The sequence below is a fragment of the Zootoca vivipara genome, chromosome 8 (assembly GCF_963506605.1).
Source record: "Zootoca vivipara chromosome 8, rZooViv1.1, whole genome shotgun sequence".
NCBI classification, from domain to species: Eukaryota; Metazoa; Chordata; class Lepidosauria; order Squamata; family Lacertidae; genus Zootoca; species Zootoca vivipara.
The window spans coordinates 41,813,085-41,832,373 of record NC_083283.1 but is presented as its reverse complement, the minus strand read 5'-3'; the positions used below and the strand labels follow the sequence as shown (position 1 = coordinate 41,832,373).

At 39.2% G+C, this 19,289-nt stretch overlaps 1 protein-coding gene across 1 annotated transcript; it reads right to left on the bottom strand.

The window, feature by feature from the left end:
• Window positions 1-641: 641 nt before the first annotated feature.
• LOC118090184 (desmocollin-2-like) lies at window positions 642-13,601 on the bottom strand. Its single transcript, XM_035125568.2, has 13 exons — window positions 13,404-13,601; window positions 12,709-12,834; window positions 11,380-11,535; window positions 9,464-9,608; window positions 7,859-8,034; window positions 7,298-7,432; window positions 6,420-6,605; window positions 5,570-5,826; window positions 5,318-5,457; window positions 2,946-3,158; window positions 2,573-2,845; window positions 1,432-1,583; window positions 642-1,139 (listed from the first exon to the last, which is right to left on the bottom strand). The coding sequence occupies exons 1-13, from the start codon at window positions 13,599-13,601 to the stop codon at window positions 642-644; spliced, it is 2,655 nt and encodes an 884-aa protein (XP_034981459.2).
• Between the last annotated feature and the right edge of the window lie 5,688 nt (window positions 13,602-19,289).

Below are 19,289 nucleotides of genomic sequence, written 5' to 3'. Positions count from 1 at the left end.
TGCCCCCAACTTGGTGGAACGCTCTTTCACAGGAGACCAGGGCCCTGCGGAATTTGTCATCTTTCCGCAGATCCTGCAAGACAGAGCTGTTCTGCCTGGCCTTTGGGTTGGACTTAGTCTGACCCCTGTGTTTTCCTCCCTCATGGCTTGGATTTATGGACTACTTAAAATGAGGCTGCACTTTAAAATTTTAATATTGTATTTTAATCTGTATTTTAATTAATTGCTTTTTATGTTTTATTGTAATTTTATTGGTGTTAGCCACCCTGAGCCTGGTTTTGACTGGGGAGGGCGGAGTATAAATAAAAAATTATTATTATTATTATTATTAATATTATTTGTTATTATTATTATTTAGTATTATAACTGAATTTTTAGCTTTTTATTGTATTGTTTTAACGGTATGCTATGCTGTGAGTGACCTTGGATTCTTTTTGGGGAATAAATTAATAATTGTGGGCCACACAAACACCTCACAAGCACGAACAATATGAATCATTGCAGTAAAACAGCATAACCCACAAATTAAGCCCAAGTGTATCAAATAACTAGAGAGCTACAGCCAATACTAAAATCCAGAATATGAACTAACTGTAGCTACTTAACTGAAATGTATAACACTGCAGTGGATAGTCTTAACATTAATCCAAACATAAACCATAGGAAATCTGTATCAGAATGCTTACTTTAGCTAAATGAGGATTGGTAAAATCCTGCCATTGTGAGCACAAATCTCTGGAGGAACTCCGTAAGGGTTGCTTGATATTGTGTAAAGATGCTGCCAAGTGATTTCCTCCACCTTTGAATAATTCTGGTTTGCGATGCCCTCTAATATCATGTAAAGATGCTGCCATGATATTTCCTCCGCCTTTGACTAGTTCTGGTTTGTGATGCCCTGTAATATCATGTAAAGATGATGCCAAGAGTTTTCCTCCTCCTTTGACTAATTCTGGTTTGCGATGCCCTCTGATATCAAGTAAAGATGCTGCCAGTGTATTTCCTCCACCTTTGACCAATTCTGGTGGGTGCTGGCCTGCTCCTTTTATCACTTCCAAACTTTCCTGCTTTCCCGTTTTCTCTGCAACTGTGCTCATGCTTACAGCTGTCTTCAGCGTACTCGCTGGAAGTATATTTAGAACCTGAAAACAAAGATAACAGCAGAATTTTGTAAAAGAAGCAGCAGTTTCTTTTTACCATCTATAGTTTGAACTCCAACCTTTCTCTGTCTCTCACTCACACGCTCTCTCACACCCACAGTGCAGAGGTTAGCTCAAAAGTACACACACTAAAAAGATAAGACATGTATTTCCCCTTTTATAGTAACACATCAACTCTAATCTTTATTGCGCGGCGCACGCACACACACACCACTTTTTAGAAGGCAAATGCAGTACGAAACTTCATAACTTTTAGCCAAAAAATGCTACTTACTGTCATTTCTTCACCTGGTGCCTCTGTGTTTGACATCATTAAGTTCTCAAAAGCTGCATTATTAGACGCTTCTCCAGCTTCTTCTCCAGGCGCTTCTTCAGTATTTGAATTTCTTTTATAGAGCCAATAACCACAGGGTACCATCATGCCCGCTGTAGAAAGAAATACCTACCTGTAATCTGAGCTTTAGTTTTTAATTATGTGATTCAAAGTCAGGCATGAAGGGAACTAAATTTAATAAGTAAATTGTTACATATTTTCTATAAAGCAAATAGCATCGGAGGCAGGCATGTATCTTAGGAAGTGGGGGGCTGGGGAAGTGAATACAATGCTCAAAGTAAAGGGTGGCTCCCCCTTTGTGAAATGCTTCCTCCGGGGATGTTCAGCTGGCACCTTCATCATACACCTGTTAGGCACCAGGTGAAAACTAAGTCTTCAACTAAGCCTTTGGCTGATTAACCTCCTATAGCCTTTTAAATGTTTGGGGGGGAGCAGGAGGAGGTGTTTGGTTTGGTTTGGTTTGGTTGGTTTGGTTTGGTTTGTTCTTGTTCTTATTATGTTTATTTGTGTCTTTAGCTTGTATTTGTATGCTGTGAACTATCCTGAGATCTACAGATGAAGGATGGACACTACAAATAATAAAATGCTACACATGATTTTTCATTTCAGGGCATTCCCCCCTCCCTTTTCATCCTTTGGAAGATTTGATAGCTCTGGAAAAGAGGCCTAGTTCTCCCAAGCAGCAAACAGTCAGCATGTATGTACAGAATGCAGTTGAGATATGCAAATTTCTCAAGGCCTGCTGGAGATAATGCATATTGGCCAGAGAACATACCTAATGTAGTTGATATATGCACAATGCCCGAAGCTTGTTGTGGATTGCACAGATTGACTGGGAAATGTGCAGAAGTTCATCTTTGTGGATATGTGCACATTTTCCATGACACCTGTTGAATGTGCACAGTGGCCAATTGCTATGTGCATTTTCCATTTAACATACCTATACACACAAACATGGGACTAAACCACCTTAAGCGAACATTTAGAACTCCAAGGAAGAGTCAAGGGAGAATCAGTTTTGCAATAGACTGGAGTTAATGGCTCATTTTGTATATCATCTATAAGACAGCTATATACTTACACATTGATAATACTGATCCAATGACTGTTGCAGCAATGCCCCAGGGACCAAAAGCAGATTCTGCTTGATACGGAACGCGATCTACAGGGATTTCTCCATGCTCCAGAGCGGCGACTGTGCTGCGTTCAGAACAATTACTTGGAATTTCACAGTCACAGTAGTGAACTGTTATTTCGCTTATTCCACTGTTACCCTCATTATCGTATATCCTAACAGGTATTATATAATAGCCATAGTCAATATCTTCCATGGGTGAAAGCAATGCTGATTCATCTGTAAAACAAATTGTGCAATGATGAACATTTTTACATTATTTGTTCTGTTAGCTACAGTTATTATTACAGAAGTGGGACAGGGAAAACCATATACATACCATCATTTGGTGTTAACCTCCATGTTAAGCCCATTTGAGTCTCTATTTCAAAATGGAAAGGTCCTGTGTATGGAGGTAGATCAGCATCAAAGGCCGTAATACAAATTGGCGTTTTGTCGTTACACATGGTGTAATTCTTTGTAGTAATCACTGGGAAATTGTCATTCTCATCCATGATGCTTATCACAATTTTCCCTACACCTGTTTTACCACCTGAAAAATGGAAGTTTTCCATGATTTAATGCTGTAAATAGTCACACACTGTCACAGTAGCAGACTTCAGCTAATCTGTGCAAATATGTAGTAGCGGAAAAAAGTTATGCCCAAAATAAAGAAAATTTTAAGAATTTTTATCTCTCTCTCCTCGTGGATAAAAGCTAGCTTTTAGACTTATTTCTGTGGCAACAGGGTAACAAACTAGGAATTCAGTTCAGCAAGAGAAGATGGAGCTTGGCATAGGACTCTGAGGAAAATGCAACCTTTCTGGTATCATTTATCAAATAAATAAGCTTAGAAAAAAGCATCTGAATTAAGTTTTTCCTATTCAGGTGTTGTTGCAGAGCATGCCAGGAACTTCTACTGCCTCCCGCAGTTTGGTCAGACTCATGTTTGTAGCTTCAAGAACACTGTCCAACCACTGTCCTCTGTCGTCCCCTTCTCCTAGTTCCCTCCATCTTTCCCAACATCAGGGTCTTTTCAAAGGATTCTTCTCTTCTCATGATATGGCCAAAGTATTGAAGCCTCAGCTTCAGGATCTGTCCTTCCAGTGAGCACTCAGGGCTGATTTCCTTAAGAATGGATAGGTTTGATCTTCTTGCAGTCCATGGGACTCTCAAGAATCTCCTCCAGCACCATAATCCAAAAGCATCAATTCTTCAGCGATCGGCCTTCTTTATGGTCCAGCTCTCACTTCCATACATCACTACTGGGAAAACCATAGCTTTAACTATATGGACCTTTGTCCGCAAGGTGATGTCTCTGCTTTTTAAGATGCTGTCTAGGTTTGTCATTGCTTTTCTCCCAAGAAGCAGGTGCCTTTTGATTTCGTGACTTCTGTCACCATCTGCAGTGATCATGGAACCCAAGAAAGTAAAATCTCTCACTGACTCAGTTTCTTCCCCTTCTATTCGCCAGGAGGTGATGGGACCAGTGGCCATGATCTTAGTTTTTTTCATGTTGAGCTTCAGACCATATTTTGCACTCTCCTCTTTTACTCTCATAAAAAGGTTCTTTAATTCCTCCTCACTTTCTGCTATCAAGGTTGTGTCATCAGCATATCTGAGGTTGTTGATATTTCTTCTGGCAATCTTAATTCCGGCTTGGGATTCATCCAGTCCAGCCTTTCACATGATGAATTCTGCATATAGGTTAAATAAGCAGGGAGACAATATACAGCCTTGTCGTACTCCTTTCCCAATTTTGAACCAATCAATTATTCCATATCCAGTTCTAACTGTAGCTTCTTGTCCCACATAGAGATTTCACAGGAGACAGATGAGGTGATCAGGCACTCCCATTTCTTTAAGAGCTTGTTTAAGTGTACACTTAAACAAACAGCAAAAACCAGGACTAGGAGGGGAATAGTGCTTTTTTAAGGGGATACAATGGCACTGTGGTCTAAACCACTGAGCTTCTTGAGCTTACAGATCATAAGGTTTGCAGTTCTAATCTGTGTGATGGGATGAGCTCCCATTGCTCTGTCCCAGCTCCTGCAAACCTAGCAGTTCAAAAGCATACCAGCATGAGTAGATAAATAGGTACTGCTGTGGAGGGAAGCTAAACAGCATTTCCATGCGATCTGGCTTCCATCATGGTATTCTTTTGTGCCAGAAGCAGTTTAGTCATGCTGGCCACATGACCTGGAAAGCTGTCTGTGGACAAACACTGGCTCACGGCCTGAAAGTAGAGATGAACACCATACCCCATAGTTGAATTTGACTGGACTTAACCATCCAGGGGTCCTTTACCTTTTACCATTTAGTGCTCTTTTTAAACACTTACTGAATTATCAACAAGATTTCAAAATATTTATTCGCAAAAATGTCTGTACGGCCATTAAGAAAAAATAAGCAGCATAAAATTGATAAAATCACATTCATAAAACAAGTACAAAATATGTGGATATGGAATTATTTAATTTAACCTTTTTATGATTCAGTTTACCGGGTTTCTCTGTTGTTTCATTTTCTTCATGGTAGCAAGCTTATTATATATAAAATACAGGTGAAACCATGATTTATATCCATATTGTGAGCTCATTGATGTCATAGGATTAGAGGTCTTTTAACACTGTGGTTTAAAAGAAAGATACAAAATACTGCTGCAAATATGTAGATGGTGTAATCAGCGGTTTACAAGCATTTGGTACTCACTTTGGTCAGTTGCAGAGACTGTTACAATGCATTGACTGTATTCCTCATTTAATATATCTCTGTCTAAAATTGTAGTGGTGCTCAGCTGTCCTGTTTCATCAATGGTGATCCAACTGCATGGGTCATTTATTATTCCGTAACTATTGAGAACATTTTAGGAGGGTTGTATACCATTAGTACAATGTGATAATATAAACCAGTTATAATTGTTCCGTTTTTAACCATAATCTACAAACCAGATTAAAAGTCTACCTTATGCCTGTGCTTTCTCCAGTTTCTGGGTCATACGCTTGATAGATTCCAACCACTGTTCCTTTTGGGAAAGATTCCCTTAAAGTTATAATATATTCAGAGGCAAATGTTGGCCCCTCATCCACATCCATAATTTCAATCACAATTGTGGTGGGGTTTCTTGATGGGGGTCTTGAATTTGGTGCTAGGACATAAGGTGCTTCATTATTTACAACAATTTCTAATCTTCTCTCCTTGGAAGTTTCATAGTCCAGTCCCTGGAAACAAACACATTTCCATTAAAACTAACACAATATTTATTACTGGATTGCTGTTATAAACTTTGAACAAATATGGTAAAAATAATGTGTGGAATCCAATGGGTGTCACTCTGCTGACAGAAGACATGCATAAGCAGAACAGGGAGGGGAATTTTTTTTTTGGGGGGGAGTGATTCCTCCTTTCCTCTGGCCAGGGACCCTGCAGAGCAGATTAAGGGGATGTGGGCTGCAGAGGGAGTCTTCAAAAATTGCCTCCCTATTGGTATAGTGGATTCCTTCCATTAGTGGAATGACACCTTTTGGATTCCACGCAATGGTTATTAATTAGTATTTTGCAATTAAGTTTCTTGCCACCCTTCCTTTTCCTCATGCTTGCTTATTTTCCCCAAATTGCATAAAACATGGATACATTTCCTTTAGGGAAAAATTTCAACCTTGGGAAATAGTTACAAATATAACATTTCAAGAACACCCTTTCAGGGCTTAAATTTTTGTTGCATACCATCAAATAATTTCCACAAAACTCTAGATGATTTCCATTAGTAATATACCTTTGTACCATAGGTAATTTTTTTCCCATCTGCATTTACCTTTAAAGCAACTAAACACCCGACATTCCTCTCTTGATCAATATTCATAGAAAAAACATTATCTTCATTTCCTTTTATAATTGTGAATGCAGCCAACCATGAAGAAGTCCCAGCTTCATCATTATCTCTTACAGGAATGCACAATATTTCTATGTTCTCTTCGTTTTCATATATTTTCACTTCATACTGAAATGAAGTTTTCAAACAAGCAATTAGTAAACACTTCAAACACTTCTAGAACTGTGAAATGATTTCCCAAAGGCAACAATAAAATACTTTAACTCCAGTGGCGAAGCTGCAGAGTTTCAAGCCTTGTGCAGATCTGACACTACCAGACTTGAACTGAGCCGCAATTGGAAATGGCTAGCTCACCTTGATGTTTACATATATTATTCATTTTGCTTTTCCTGTTCATTATCTTTGGAGATTAGACCACATCCACTCTTGAGTTGATACTTTACCACTTGGATGGGAATTTGTTTGCATCTATGCCTTGTTTGCATCTGTATTTTAGTTACCATAGTAATGGGACACACATATCTCTTATTTTGGTGGCCTCCTGGCCACACATGGTAATAGCATTCCACTCCCACCTCTTCTTTTTTACCCACATGTCTATATAGCTGCAAACTGAGGTTAACACTTCATGCATCTAATAGAGTACAATCTGTTAGACACATACTTTCGCTACTTTAAGACTTGGGCTGCAATCCTATATTCATGTACCTGCAAGTAAGCCCAATTGAATTTAATAGGCCATGCTTTTTCCTCAATTTAACATTTATTATGATTACATTTACACCATGGGAAATACTGACTGCTCAGGAGGTACCCACGTTTTTTAAAGCTCTGTTGAATTTTAACAATAACCAACTTACCACATTTTGTTCTAATTGTGGAGCATTGTCATTTACATCTCCAACTGTAATTATAACTTTTGCTGTAGTGCACAGACCGAAATCCTGGCCTCCCATATCTCTTGCTTCAATTTGTAGCTTATACTCTGGTGTTGTCTGCATTAAAAGGAATATATAAACATAATTTTCCTGTTCTGATTAAAATCACCAGGATTTTATGAAAAGGAAAACCAGAGACCATGGGACTGCCCATTTCTTCAGATAGTTACATGTTTGTATAATATTGGCCAAAATGGCGGATGTCGCATTGAAAAAAAAACAGCTTGGCATTGTTTGAGCCTACAAAATAGCATTATGAGAGAAACATGCTTTAAATTATCTGTTTGCAACATCAAACACATCTCCTTATTTTTTAAAAAAAGGGAGCAAGAATGACTTCACATTCTGATCCTAAACAATAATTGCATGGTGATGTACCCATTTATTTCACTTATAATCTAACTTTCCTCTAAAAAGCTCCAAGCTGCCCTTCATGACAGAGTTTTGGCATGTGAATGAAGGTTAGGTGCACAGGAAATTTACCTCTCTGTCCAGATGTGATGTTACCACCGTAATAGAACCTGAATCTGGATTTATAGCAAATACCCTTAAATTCTGATAACTTTGAAGATCCTGGGACACAATTCTGTATTTCACTTCAGTATGTAAGGTGTATGGCTCATCATTGTCTGTTGCAGTCACTTGTCCAACTAGCGTCCCTGCATGTACAAGACATCATCTTTAAATTTCCAGCTTTCCTTCATAAGATAGTTTTTAAAGAATTATTTAGATGTGGTGATTTTTCACTTAATCTAAACATATAAATCCAGGCATATATGTCAGAATGCTTTTTTAAAAATACTTTTGTATACCTAAGTATATCCATTTTAAAACATCTGCAGAGAAATATAACAGTTCTGAACATTTGATCAATGAAACAGATATATCTGTCTATGCATCTTTCTATATTCTTATTTGAAACAGATTGGTTTTCCCTCCTGTTGGGGACTTCCTACTGCATAAATCGTTATTTTAGGAATGCATTGTTGAACAGTGGTTCCCCACCCTTTCTTTGATGAGACACCGAAGTTCTCCTGCTGGTTATAGCAACAACTCATTTGGGGGCATAACTGCCAAGTCTCCCGTATTCTCCGGGAAACCCCTGTTTTTCCAGCCGTTTCCCGCTGGCAGCCCGGATTTAAAAAAAACCCGTAAATCCCCTGGATTCTTACCAGCCCGGGGAGGCTCCTTCTGCACATGTCTGGAGTCTCTGGACATGTGCAGAAGTGATTTCTGGTGCTGCGGCCATTTTGGAAATGGGCAGAGCATGCATAGAAATGACTTCCAGTGCTGCTCTGCCCAGTTCCAAAATGGCTACAGCGCGACCTCCGGTGCCGCGCCGCTGCCGATCCCGGATTTTTCAATCTGGGAGTTGGCACCTATGTTTGGGGGGCAGGTACACTCTGGAGATGAATTTAGCAGGGTCATGCTTACTCATTCTCATTTTCATCAGTTAGAGAGCAATTGTGGGAAGCAGGGAACCTACTGTATTTGTAAGGCTTGTAGACACCTGGAAAATCAGTATTTTAAAATGCATGGGGAGGCTCCACAAGTATAGAAGGCTCCCTATTCCACACAGTTGTCCTCTAACTCATGGAGAGCAACAGGGGGTGCCAACTTGAATGAAATATTGGGGGGCATGTAAGCCCTGCCCTGCATGATCATTTCACATGACATGTTGCATGGAAGTCGTTTGGATGGCAATATCCATAAACGTTAGGGTCCCTGACCCCCTCAAATATTTTCTGGGGGGAAGCAAAGACCCCTCAGCCACTAGGAGTTGGCTCCTATGAAGAGTAACAAGAATGATGACTATGGAGATGGAGGTAGTCCTCTCATCCCCATGTGACTGAGAATGGGGGCTGTCACATGATTACTCCAACCAGAATCAGAATCCCTGAATAGGGCAATATTTAGGTTATTATTTTTCTGAACTCAGGTATAGGCTCAGAATCATAGAAGATAAAAATGGTATGGAGCTTACATACAATTCACAGCACCTCTGTTTTTAATTAGTACTTTAAAATATTGCTGTCTAAACTAAGCATGATTTATTTTTAAAAAAATAGAAAAGATTTTTAAAATTACCAATCCCACAGTTTTCAAAGACATGAAAAGTATAAACGTCCTGCTCAAACACTGGAGCATTATCATTATCATCCTCTATTCTAATTATATGCACAAGCGGTATCTCTGGTGTATATCCATCTGCTGTCATTGCATAGCAAATCAACTGTATAAAAGAGAGCAAACAAACAAACTTTTATTTGCTAGTTGATCTGAAGCAGAAATTTTGTTTAAACAAATCAGAATACAATTACTTCAGTCCAAGTTTCTATACAGGAATCTGCCAAGGTGAGCAGGCTGTTACTGTATATGCTGTGTGTGGCCATTGTGGTGAGCAGTCCACCTGTACATCCAGAAAAGCATGTGACATTGCATCTCCCTGATCTCCCAGAGAATATGGATTTAAAAACAGGCATAAGGATAGGCTACAGTTGAGTTGGACTAAGAAGAAGAGAAAAAAGAGGCAGGGACATGAGGTAAAGTGGCATAAGAGGAAATGGACAGAGTCCAAGAGCCATGTGAAGGAGGTACAAAGGAGTTGTGCGTCATACAAAATGAAGTACAGAGGAAGCAATGGTCAAATAAAGTAGTCCATTGAATGGCCTGGGAAAGAAGGACTTGTGCAAGGCAATTGTGTGTTGGAACAGGGGCCTGAGGCAAGGAAACTAATAAGGGACTAGGCACAGTCATTTGGGCCATGGAAAGGAGAGATGAAGGAAGAAGGAGATATGGAAAAGATGGGAAAGACCACATGGGAACAGTGTGGACAAGTTTTCATATGTATTCCCATCAATTGGAAGAGCACCTTGAGTGTTAGTATTTATTTATTTATTTATTTATTTATTTATTTATTTATTTATTTATTTATTTTGATTGTAGTCTCCTCTTTACTGAATGGTTATAGGAAGTACAATTTTCATTGAAATCATAAAATAAAACCACAATACAGCCAATGACAAAATATCAACACAGCAGCACAGAACAACAGTTTAGGAGGAGGGAAGACATCTAGTTAGTCAAATGCCTGGTTAAAGCATCATGTTCTTTGTGTCTGCTTGCCTGTTCACCTTTTCCTGAACTGTTTCACTAGTATGAGTGGGCAAGTGTTATCAGAAAGCTGTTAAGCAAAGGGAGATAATAGACCGGGTTGAGGGCAGACTGGTTGCTATCTTTCATCTGTAAGAAAACCCACAAATGCCTTCTCAGATTGCCTTGAGTGCCTTGGTACTGCTAGCAGCCAGTAAATCATTCTTCTCCCCCCACCTCTTTACATATACAGGAACATCTGGCTCTGGTTGGCAAGTTGATGCTGTGCATGGCCTGCTGATGATTCTACATGTTGCTCACCAACCAAATCCCTCTCACCTTCTATTGAAGGACTAAGGACTAATGTAAACATTGTGAGGCCACCAAAAACAGCTTCTCTGTAGTGGAGACAGTGTTTGAAAACTCATTTCCCCATGTGTTTCCCTCAATCACGCAGTAGTTACCTGTCAAATAAGTCAGTGTTTCCCAACCTTGTGCCTCCAGATGTTTTGAGACTATAATTCCCATCACCCCTAGCTAGCAAGACCAGTGGTCAGGAATGATGGGAATTGTAGTCCGAAAACAGCTGGAGGCACAAGGTTGGGAAACACTGAAATAAGTAACATACAGACAGCTGCAACAGATATTTATTGCATCTGTCCATTCATTTTTAATTCTTTACCTTGAGGACACTACACTGCAGAGGGCCTTCTCGGCAGTGGGGGCCCTCCCTGTGGAATGCCCTCCCATCAAATGTCAGGGAGATAAAGAATTACAGTACTGTACACAACTTTTAGAATACATCTGAAGGCAACCCTGTTCAGAGAAACTTTTAGTAAAAGAAATACCATGCATCTGTCCAATTGTTACTTATCAGTAAATAAACAGTAAATAAAGTCTGAAACCCATACCTGAAATTCTGGGTACTCTTCCCGATCGATTGGACAGGTAACAAAGAGATTTCCAGTGTCTTCCTCAATGTAGAAATAATTAAATGGTGGCTTGTCAACACCATGACCACTTATGGAGTATCTGATATCGTATGTTACGGATGTGTCGGAAAGCAGCTGTGTAAATGCAAACCAATTTGAAACAGAAATAATAATTAACAAAATATTATTTTCTTGTCTATTTATTCAGAATCCGTTAGGAATCCCAAGATGCAAAAACAATACATTAATGCATCAATTCAAATATTATGGACACAGGAAATAAATGTGATAGGAGCTCCATGCAAAGTCTAAAATGCTTGTGACTCGCTTACCATGTTCCTGGTGAGAGTAAGGAGAATTCATATGATTAGGTTGTTCCACATAGCTAGTAGCTTACAAATTTAATAGCCTTGTATTGAACTCCCATCAGACCCAAGCTGTTGTTTCTTCGGTACTTCCAGGCAAAAGCTGAAGCATTTAAATGGATTTCCATCTCTGGTGTTAAATAGCTGACTTTGGATATTTACATTGCAATTACAAGCTTCTTCAAAGAATGTGAGCAGAGAAAAACTGGTTTCCCTAATCCCAAATTTCTGCAGCAATGTATATACAGTGGAACCTCGGTTTATGAACACCTCGGTTTATGAATTTTCGGTTTATGAACGCCGCGGACCCATCTGGAACGGATTAATTCACTTTCCATTAGTTTTAATGGGAAAGTTCGCTTCAGTTTATGAACGCTTCAGTTTATGAACAGACTTCCGGAACCAATTACACCCATGTTTCAGTTTATGAACGCTTCAGTTTAAGTACTCCACGGACCCGTCTGGAACGGATTAATCCACTTTCCATTACTTTCAATGGGAAAGTTCGCTTCAGTTTATGAACGGTTACTCTGCGGACTGTCTGGAACGGATTAATCCACTTTCCATTACTTTCAATGGGAAAGTTCGCTTCAGTTTATGAACGCTTCAGTTTATGAACAGACTTCCGGAACCAATTGTGTTCATAAACCGAGGTACCACTGTATCAACAACAGTGATGCAACAAACAATTCCAGCAGACATATGAGTTTACCAGCTGGGGCAATCATTTGTAGACACAAACAGTAACATTCTTGGCTGCTTAGCAAGAAATTGGGGGCGGGGGCGGAGAGTATGCTGTGTATCTGAAGGCTGCTTTTTTTCATTCATAGTTTTTATGGATTGAAGTTCTCTGACTGATCACTTATAACATATGCCAAGCTGCTCAAAGATCCTTGACTGATAATTTGAAAAGTAAAAATGAAGAGGTGAATTTAAAACATACCTGTTGAATTTGCATTGGATAAGGTCCAAGTGAGTTCTCCATTAAAATAGTTGGGACAGGAGCCCATCTCCGTTTAGTTCGTTTAAGAAAAGTATCTCGTAAATGTGTTGCCTTTGCTATTGGGACCTGGAAGAAAGGGAGAGATAACTAAGCAAACAACAATAGCAATCATGAGCAGTATTCAACCAAGTCATATTCAAGGCACCTAAATCCATTGATTTCAATGGGTCTCCTCTGATTAAGTTGGATACCACCCTATGTGTTGCATCACTTTATTTTTCAGTCCCTCTGCTAGTATTACAAACATTTTAACAGTTAATAAGACTTCCTGGCTTCTAGAATAATTTTAGCATATGGGAATAGTAGCATTCTTATGTCATGCGAAACAAATCTAATATTTTTGTCCTTGTGCAATGTCCATTAAATTCTGTTTTTTCTTCCAAGCTGAATATGTATTATGTCATTGATCAAGGTTATAATTTTCTATTTTTATCTGTGCTTTATCAGTTCTGTTTTTAGTGGAATATTTATCAGTAATTTTGGGGAAGATTCCAACAATACACATTCAGATTCTGATCATACAGCCATGTAAATTGTCCTTCAAAGTAAAGCAGCAACACTAAAAGATGAGGAACAAATGAAAAGAGCAGAAAAAAGCAGGATAAGATATATTGATGCAAATCAGATATGTTTACCTTTTTTGAATGTGTGAGCAAACTAATATGTATTTTCTTTTGTTCCTGTTCATGATTGCTTTTAAGGAATATGGTGATGATGATTTCATGGGAAGTCAATGAAACATCTCTTGTTGTATACAATGAGCCATCTTCTCGAATTGTGAAATTGGGATTGTTTGAGTAAATAATTTCAGAATGATAAAGACACTGTTTCATGTTTACTGTAGGAAAATATAAATTTAAAGGACTAGTTGAAATGAGGAGCAAAAATAGTTTACAAGGACATAATTCCAAACAAAGGTATCTAAAACTATATTTAGTGCCTAAATCAAATTTATGATATACAAGCAGAGGAGTCCTCACTGCCCTGGCCACAAATTGCTTAGCTGTTGATGGCACAGGTGGTCTGGGCACTGGGCCCATAGCCTATTGTCCTCTAGATCTGTACAATTCCCATAATATGTAGGATAAGTTAGGCAAACTTAGAATTTGAGCTCCAGAATCTGGAAATAACTCAGGTTAAATTTTAATTTGCCTATATATTATTGGTTTTCAAATAGTACATATTTGACAACAACAATAACACATTCTTGGATTCTCACCTTGGCCGACAAATGCCCCTGCCTTTAGTTTATGAGGGACATTAAAAGTTACTTTCTTGCAAGCTTCAGAAGATAAACTCAATACCTTAAAGAGAGAGAAAGAGAGACCAAAACCTTAAATCATTTTTCCCCATGAAGCAAAAAAATTATTTCAATACAAACTTTGTATTGATTGGCTTGTTATTTAAATTCTAAAATTATTCAGCAGTTAGTTTGCTTTGATAACAACAAAAGTCTACATCAGTGGAACTGTAGAGTTCTCATATCCCAATCCTGTATTCCTCATTCCAGCAAATTTCTTTGCTGACCCTAAATTCAAAAGACCTGTGAATTGCAAAGGGTTCAGCTGAGAAGCAAAATGTCCATTAATGGAGCTCATATATCTTCAAAATATATGTTGCTTCGGGTTCCTTTACACCAAATAAGAGACTCTACTAAAAGTAAACACACAGAGAGAGAATTTAACATATTAGTAATGAAGTATATTGTCCTTGGAATTTTGCAAATTGCTTAGAGATTTTATTGCAGTCAAGTGGTATATAAATGTAGTGAAATAAATAAATAAACTGGGCTTGGAATATGGAACAGTTTCCCTCAAAACTGAAAAAAAAACCCAAGCTTGATCAACAGATTCCCTCACTCACATCCCTAATTATATTTTCAGGAATGCAATAGTTTCCCCCAGCCCGGCGAGCCCCTTAATTCCCTTCCTACTTCCCATGAATTTACCATTTGTTTACAAACCATCTCCCATCTGCCCACTAACTAGGTTTGGTGTTCCTACAATGGTGAAAGAAGAGGGATCTTGAAGCAAGAGTGACAGGAGTGTACAGTATCTCCCTCTTCACTCTTTCTGTTATGCTTGACTTGCTGCTATGGCCGTTAGTCAGGAACCAGGGAAGAATGGAGAGGGACTCGCTTCCTGTTTCCATTCCACCATTTCTAAAGCTGCAAGGAAATTAAGTGGGTAAGGGAGTCGGCAGGAAGCTGGATGTATATTATTCTCCAGACCATAATTTGTAATACTTAGAGAAGAACTTTGGAAGCCAAACTTCTTGTATCTTATTTCAGATTAGTATTACAAGCCACCAATATTTGTATTGCACTTGCAAGAGACATCATTAAAGCAAGCAAATGCAGGAAGAGAATATTAGTTCTGGTATAAAGAACTAATTAGATTCAGCATCTACAGTAATCACATTCAAGATGTGTGAATGGACTGGGGGGGGAATATATTGCAAACCATGAGTTACAAAGTTTCCCTTTGTTTTATTTATTTGTTTATTTCATAATATTTATATACTGCTTGCTTGTAGAAAAAACCTCAGTGGTTTACAAAAAGGATAAAACAATGAAATTATAACTAAAAATTATACAACTGTAATTTAAAACATAAAGAAGGTTAAAACCACAATAAAAGACTAAAAATGTTAAAACTCCTACAAACTTTATAAACATTTGCACTAGCTGCAGCTTCAGGATCAAGCGTGAGGGAAGCCCCCACAAAGAGCACATTGCAGCAGTCCAGTCTTGAAGTTACCAACGCATGAACTATTGTGGCAAGGCTTTCCTGGTCCAGGAATGGCCGTTGCTGTTGAACCAGCTGCACTTGGTGAAAAGCACTTCTAGCCACTGCAGCTGTCTGAGCCTCCAGTGACAGAGCTGGATCTAGAAGCATCCCCAAACTGTGAACCTGCTGCTTCAAGGCCAGACCAAGTCATTTTGGCACCTGAGGCAAATCACAAAATGGTTCCCCCCCTCCCATCACCAGGGAAGAAGAGGGAGTGAAGATCTACATCAGGAACAAGGGTGGGATAAATAACAACATTGGGAGCAGGGTGGAAGGAGACCAGCAGTGCCTCCTAGAGGGGCTGCTGTGGAGGCAGGGGGGGGACTGCTGAGGAGGAGGAAGATCCAGCTGCAGCTGCCAGTGGCACTGTAGCAGCAATAGGTGATGCATTCCTCAGAGACCAGATCTGTAGATCCTGCCACCCCCTTACCTCTTGTTAAGGGGGAGTGCAACCCCTTCCAAGGTAGGCCGTTGGCCAATTTCTCAGACCCGGGAACTACTCGCCCACAGTGCCTCCACGTTGCCAAGATTCAAGTTAAGCTTGTTCTCCCTCATCCATCTCACCACTGTAACCATGCAGTAGCCCAGGAACTGCATGGTCTCTCCTGATTCAGATGTTATTAAGAAGTAGAGCTGAGTGTCATCAGCATGCTGATGGCACATCACTCTAAAACTCCTAAGGACCGCTCACAGTGACTTCATGTAGATGTTAAATAGCAATGGAGATAAGATAGCCAGTGCTATCTCCCAATGCTGCTCTCTGAACTTGGTCCCAAAGGTAGGATCAGAACCACTGTACAGTAGTGTCTTGGTTCTCAAAAGCCTTGGTACTGTACTCAAACAACTTGGAACCCAAACACTACAAACCCGGGAGTAAGTGTTCCAGTTTACGAACATTTTTTGGAAGCCAAACGTGCTCCAATTTGAGCATTACACTTCCGATTTGAGTGCCACACTTCCGTTTTGAGTGTTACACTGAGGTCTGTGTTTCTACTATTTATTTTTCATTTTTGTTTTTGCAACTTTTTTGTTTTGATTTTGTGACTGTGTGGAACCCAGTTCAGCTACTGATTGGTTGGTTGGTTGGTTGATTGATTGATTGATTGATTGTGTGACTGCAGTACATTGTTTATTGCTTTCATTTAGATAGTTAGATAGTAAGTTAGCAGTTAGATAGTAAAATTCATGTTAAATTGCTGTTTTAGGGGTTGTTTTTAAAAGTCTGGAACAGATTAATCCATTTTGCATTACTTTCTATGGGAAAGCGTGCCTTGGTTTTGGAACACTTTGGTTTTGGAACAGACTTCTGGAACAGATTAAGTTTGAGAACCAAGGTACCACTGTAATATGGTGCCTCCAATTCATGAATCATTCCAGGAGGATCAAGAAGCAGGAGCAAGGTCAAACTCTCTGGAGAGGTCATCCATCAAGATAACCAAGAGCGATTTGGTTCTGTGGCCTAGATAATCTGTGTCCTCCAAGAATGTGTAGCTACTCCACCACAGGCTCTACCACCTTCTCCCAAAAGGGAGTATTTGCAACTGTTCAATAGTTGTTCTAATCCAAAGGCCTAAACAAGATATAAGAGTCAGACACAACCTGCAGATCTCAACCAAAACTAAAAACAAGCAACCCCCGCCCCACATTCATTCAGAAGTGGTACAATCATATATGAACTATCTTCTTCTTCTTTGGCGATCACTCATAGCTGAGTAAGATTGTCTTCCATAAACACGGTTTTAACAATGAGTCTGTAAGTAACTGTGGAGGCCAATTCTGGATCCACACGTCCTTTCACAGTGGGGACATTGGTTTCCGGACGGGAGTTGATCACGGTGTGGATTTGCCTTGCTAATGGTTCGAACTGACTGAAGTGAGGATGCAAGTGTTTTCCTGGAAGTTCCTAAATGTGATGGTGTGTGTTACAGATTGCACTCCTGTTGTGACTCTGACATGGCCATGTTTTCCATAAATTCCTTATCTCCATCTTTTTGTTTTATTTTATTTAGTACAAGTTCTAACACTGAACCAAATTTCTCCTGATTTGTGGTCTGGCCCCAGTCTCATTTCCTTTGCCTCAGGGGTAGAAAACCTGTGGCCTTTATTTGGTTACAATTCCCACCATTTCTGAAAATTGGCCATGCTTACTGGGGCTGATGGGAACTGGAGCCACCCTCTCTGCTTTATCTGCTCCTTTTTTAAATTTTATGTAAGCAGGGTAACAAAACAGACTCCTTGTTCAGAATGACCATAAATACCTCTAGAGCAGTGTCTCTGCAATGCTATTCTTATTAAATACTGTATTACAAACCACTTCCAATACATAGCCAGGAAAGGATCTCAGCAATAATTTACTGACCATAAATTTCCACAAGAAATAAATACAAGAGAATTTAACAAAAACAGAAATTGCCCCCCCACACACACACACATTTAACTAGGACTTTGCCCAAAGAATCAAATAAAAACTCATTTATTTTAGCATAAACCTTATTATAATATTTCGGTACAAATGCAGAAACAATCCTGCTGATATTATCTGTCACTGAGTATTTCCCCATCTAAAAAAGTCTAAAGAGAGCCAATACCTGATGCAAATAAATTAATACAGAACACTTAGAGCACAATTCTATTCATATCTACTCAGAAGTAAATTCATTTAAGTTCAGTGGGGCTTACTCCCAGAAAAATGGGCACAGGATTTCAGGCTTAGACATTTTCTCTGGTGGTAAGTTTCCAAACCTCTCAAAATTTTGTTGATAACAGAATATTAAAGTTCCTTAAATCAAAATTAATATCCCTGATGCTGGAACACAGTAATTCCACCAATGCATCAATTACTTCAAATGTAATCAGCTTATTAGCATACCTTTAAAAAAAAAATAGGACCCCACAATGATCTTTAGACTTTCAGTGTTATTTTGACAATTAGAAAGGCATACTGGAATTGTTACAAGAAGTTTAAATAATAAATAGCAGCTGTTTCGTATTCAGCATTGCCAAGAGTCAGTGTAAGGGGTGTCTCCTGTACTAAGACATGCAACATATTAAAAAATACATCAGCTACATATAATAAAGCAGATGTTCTTTATTTTAGCACATACTTTTCTCACCATACTCCAGAGAACAGCTCTATAATGTCCGTAGTCTTTGGCAGATAATAGTTAAATACAAATATCTACATTGATTTTATTTAGTCCCTTTATTTCATGATGAATTCTGGCTACTTACTATTGATGTACAACCAATTCAACATTCTGTTCTACTCACCAGTAGACTGAAGAGAAGCTGTAGCCAGATAGCTCTACATAAGATGCTGCCTTTACACCATCTTGCAGCTAGTAGCACCATTTCCAGTATAGAAATTCAATAGGCTGCAGGGCTTTTCCAGCTACTGACTTGCTGGCTCTGGTGATAGTACCCAGAGGAGTCAGGATGAAAGGAAACAGTGATGCCTAGCACTGCAAGGCAGCAGCAGTGAGTATATGGTGCAAAAAGTGAATGCAACTTTCTTCCTTTTCTTCCCTTTCACTTGAAGCTTTTGCTGTCTAAGAAGGGACGGGTTGTTAATTCAGCTCTCTTGCTAAATGTCATGGGGCTTGTCCTGAAAGAGACTTGTGGAACGTGCTCTATTTCATTTCTGACTTTCCTTGCCCTGGTGAAATGCTGGGGGAGAGGGAGAAGTTGGATGGATTGGGCTCCTGGGCTTGCCCTTCCCTTCCCAATTGCTTA

Coding starts and splice junctions, on each gene's coding strand:
- LOC118090184 (XM_035125568.2), bottom strand. CDS start 13,601: ATGAAACAGTGTCTTTATCATTCTGAAATTATTTACTCAAACAATCCC. Junction 6,606..7,297: donor CACAATTAGAACAAAATGTG/GTAAGTTGGTTA, acceptor ACTTCATTTCAG/TATGAAGTGAAAATATATGA. Junction 3,159..5,317: donor AGTCTCTGCAACTGACCAAA/GTGAGTACCAAA, acceptor TCCATTTTTCAG/GTGGTAAAACAGGTGTAGGG.